Genomic DNA, 3,781 nt, shown 5'->3' with positions numbered 1-3,781 from the left:
AGACTAGTTAAAAATACATTTTTGACCACTTATTTTAATTTCACATATTTGCTTGAGGACAAGCAAAATGCTATTTGGGGGTGGTTTGATAAGAGCCCAAAACTGTAGTTTTAACCCTTTAATAGTATTTCTATTTAGTCAATTATGTTATTAATAATATAGGTTTATCACTAATTAAATATTTTTGAGTATTTCAGGCTTCGGAGTTGAATAAATGTAAATTCGTTTTTTTTTTTTTTTTAGAAGAAGCTAGGGGTTAAGGATACTCCAACCTTTATTATAGATCAGCTAACTCTTGGGTAAATAGTTCCTTCTTATCCTCCCTTACAATTGAATCTAGAATTGAGTCTAGGGGAGGTATAAAGTACACCACATCCATATCCGGATAGTCATAGAATTTAGACAAGTAATCGGCTGCCCTATTACCTTCTCTAAAAATATGAACTATTATGATAGACACAAACAAACTACTAAGGCTCTTAAGCTCAGCTACTAGATTCTTGCAGTGCCACAGTGTTTTCTCCTTCCCGTTTGCTATGTTTACAGCTATAAGAGAATCATATGCAACTTTGATGTTCCTCGCGCTGATATCTAGAGTAGCTTTTAGACAAGCAATTATGGCTTGTAGCTCCTGGTATAAGACTGAAATATATCTCAATCTGCCATAATAAGCTACCTTCACTTGACCGTCTTCATCTCTTATCAGTCCACCATATCTCGCAATATTGTCCTTCACCGACCCATCAGAGTTAAGCAGCAGCTTGCCAACTTCTGGTATTACCCAACTACACCACCTGGTTTCCTTCTGTTGGTATCTTGGGGAGATACCCAAACACTATAAAAGAATTCTCAGCTGGATATTGTCGGTCACTTCTATCAAGTATTTGGCCAAGTATTCCTTCATAATGTGCTTTAGATTATCGCTAACCTCTTTTGTTGTCTTGACCCATCCCTTTTGCCTTCGCCTGTTCCTTTCATAGCAGATGGCATGTACCGTAGCACAAATCAGGGCTCTAACCACTTCTGAGAACATAGAGTTGCATCTACACAACCGCAATAGGTAGTTCCATTCTTCTCGTGACCCCAGGACCGTCTTTGGTAAGCCCATACTTTCCTTTACTTCCTCCCAAAATTGCCTTCGAGAACTAGTAGTCGAAGAAGAGATTTGACATACTCTCCTCATGAGAGTTGCATAAGATGCAAACCGACTGAGCCAGGAGCTTCTTCTGCTTCAACCTGTTTTGGGTAGGTAAGCATCTAGCGAAAGCCTGCCAGGTAGTAAAGGAATGTTGTGGCACCGACAGCTTCCCCCACACCAATTTGAACCATTTTACCTTTAGTTTGATGTTCTTGATAACGTCATAAGTAGACTTGACACTAAATTCTCCTATACTACTCGGTCCCCATATAATAGTGTCCTTGTCTAAGAAGGAGTTAATTTCCGTTCCCATGATTAGATCCTTTACTTCCCCATCAGGTAGCCCTTGTATCACATGGTTCCAATGATTGTCTTCTATAATGACACTCACCTTTGCATTCTCTGGAATGATCTCTCCTAGATTGGCTCGAGCAGTGGCCATTTGGATTAGAGGAACAGAGTGGCACCAAGGGTCATGCCAGAAGCTTGTACTTTCCCCATTTACGATCAAATATTTTACAAACTTCATAGCTAGTTGTCTATACTTCAGAATGCCTCTCCACACCCACGATGAATCTATCAAAACCTTCATAGTCTAGAAGTTCCTCCCTCTTATTTGTTGGTCCCATGTCCAATTGACCCATAAAGATTCTCCTTTATGTGCAATCTTTAACAGTAACCCACATATGGCAGCTTTATTCCATGTGAGAGGATCTAGAATCCCCAAACCACCCTGTTCTTTCTCTAGCCTTAGAGTCGCATGACTAGCATGGTGCATGGTCTTTTTCATGTTTGGCCCAGCCCATAGAAATCTATTACAAATTTTCCCAACTCTTTCAAGGACCGTCTTTGGTAGCAGAAAGGTTTGTGCCTAATAAGTTTGAAAAGATGAAAGGACATATTGCACATATTGCACGCAGTGATCTTTTCAATCAAGGGGAGATAGTCCTTTATGCCCAGCCTTGCAGAGGTCAGAGGCAACCCTAAGAATGAAACTGGGGGAAAGATAAGTGTGATGCCTAGGATGTCTGCCAACTCCTTACTTTCTTCAAACGACATACTGCTAGTCATCATATTTGTCTTTTCATAATTAAGGTTCAGCCTTGTAGCTTGAGAGAAAATTGAGAGAATATCCTTGACTACATGAATAGAGGTCGGCTTACCTCTACAAAACAAGAGTACGTCATCAGCAAAGCACAGGTTGGAGAGTTGCCTCTGTTTTCACTTTGAGTGGGGGAGAAATGCTTTAGAACTCATTCCTTGGTTTAGGAGACTGCTCAGAACCTCCATGACTAAAACAAGGAGGTATGGGGAGATGGGATCGCCCTGGCGCAGACCTCTTTTGCCGTCAAAATAACCTTATGGGGTGCCATTCACTAAAATGGAAAAAGAGGAGAGGTGAAGCTCATCTTTATCCATGTTATGAAGGCTTGTGAGAACTTAAATTTGTAATGAATCTGCTCTAGAGCACTCCAGCTAACTAAATCATAGGCCTTCCTTATATCCAGCTTTATGGTACATCTCGGAGACCCTCGCTTCCTTTTGTATCCTCTCAAAAGCTCATGGGCAAGGAGGATGTTCTCTTGTATAGCTCTCCCCGGAACAAAGGCAGATTGGTTACATGAAATCAAAGAGGAAATACATACTTTCAGCCTATTTGTTAGAATCTTAGTAACACACTTGTAAATGATATTACAACACGCAATCGGTCAAAATTCATCTACTCTAGCAGGGGAAATGCATTTAGGTATTAAACATATTAATGTGGCATTTGTACCTTTCTGTATGCAGTTATGTTAAAAAAATATGCTTAATAGCTTTTGAGAAATCTTCGTCCACTAGGTTCCAGCACTTTTTGAAAAAGAACGCATTGAATCCGTCTGGTCCTGGAGCTTTGTTATCATCCATCTCAAACAATGCTTGTCTTATTTCTTCTCCTGTAATCTGGGCCATGAGTTGCACCCCCGTTTCTTGATCAACTTCATTCAAAACTAACTTGTTTAGGAACTATGATGTACAAGTTGCTGTAGACGAGACTCCCAAGATCTTTGTGTAGTATTCCACAAATGCAATCACCATATCTGCCTGCCCTTCTCTTCTGTTGCCTTCCATATCCTCTATAGCCCACAACCACCTTCAACTTTTATTTTCCTTCAGCACATTGAAGAAATATTTATTGCATCTCTCCCTGTACTTCATCCAGTCAATATTTGTTATGTGCTTCATATCCATTTCCTCCATTCTGATCAATTGAATCAACCTATCTCTGACAGAAAGCTCAAGCGCACCAGCCACCTGATCGAGAGGATTGGTCTTGAGCTGTTCTTGTATCTCATTTAACTGAAGCCTCGCTACTTTGACTTCCTTTTGTAGGTTTGAGCAGTTCACTCTAGCCCATTGCTTTAAAGAAGTCTTTAAGTGCTTGATAAACGTAAAAATGAATAGTTTTACCTATGAATAAGCGATTAGACTCAAACGCAAGTAAAACTAAGACTTAAGTTTAAAAGTGTGTTTATCAAAGATTTCTCTACTCTCGATTCTATCGAAATAGAGTTGGAGTAAAAGATTTGTTCCACTCCTAGTTCTTTAGTATTTAATGTTTTCTATGACTATCAGTCTATCCAAAGTTAATGAGAGTATGAT

The 3,781-nt window shown here is 39.6% G+C and overlaps 1 protein-coding gene across 1 annotated transcript; it reads right to left on the bottom strand.

Moving 5' to 3' along the window:
* Positions 1-277: 277 nt before the first annotated feature.
* LOC147510064 (uncharacterized) lies at positions 278-1,580 on the bottom strand. Its single transcript, XM_086597995.1, has 3 exons — positions 1,175-1,580; positions 929-1,023; positions 278-835 (listed from the first exon to the last, which is right to left on the bottom strand). Exons 1-3 carry the CDS (start codon positions 1,578-1,580, stop codon positions 278-280), a joined length of 1,059 nt encoding a protein of 352 aa, XP_086454121.1.
* Between the last annotated feature and the right edge of the window lie 2,201 nt (positions 1,581-3,781).

This window comes from Coptis chinensis, chromosome 3, assembly GCF_015680905.1.
Source record: "Coptis chinensis isolate HL-2020 chromosome 3, ASM1568090v1, whole genome shotgun sequence".
In the NCBI taxonomy this organism is placed as follows: domain Eukaryota; kingdom Viridiplantae; phylum Streptophyta; class Magnoliopsida; order Ranunculales; family Ranunculaceae; genus Coptis; species Coptis chinensis.
This window is presented reverse-complemented; position numbering and strand designations above follow the sequence as displayed.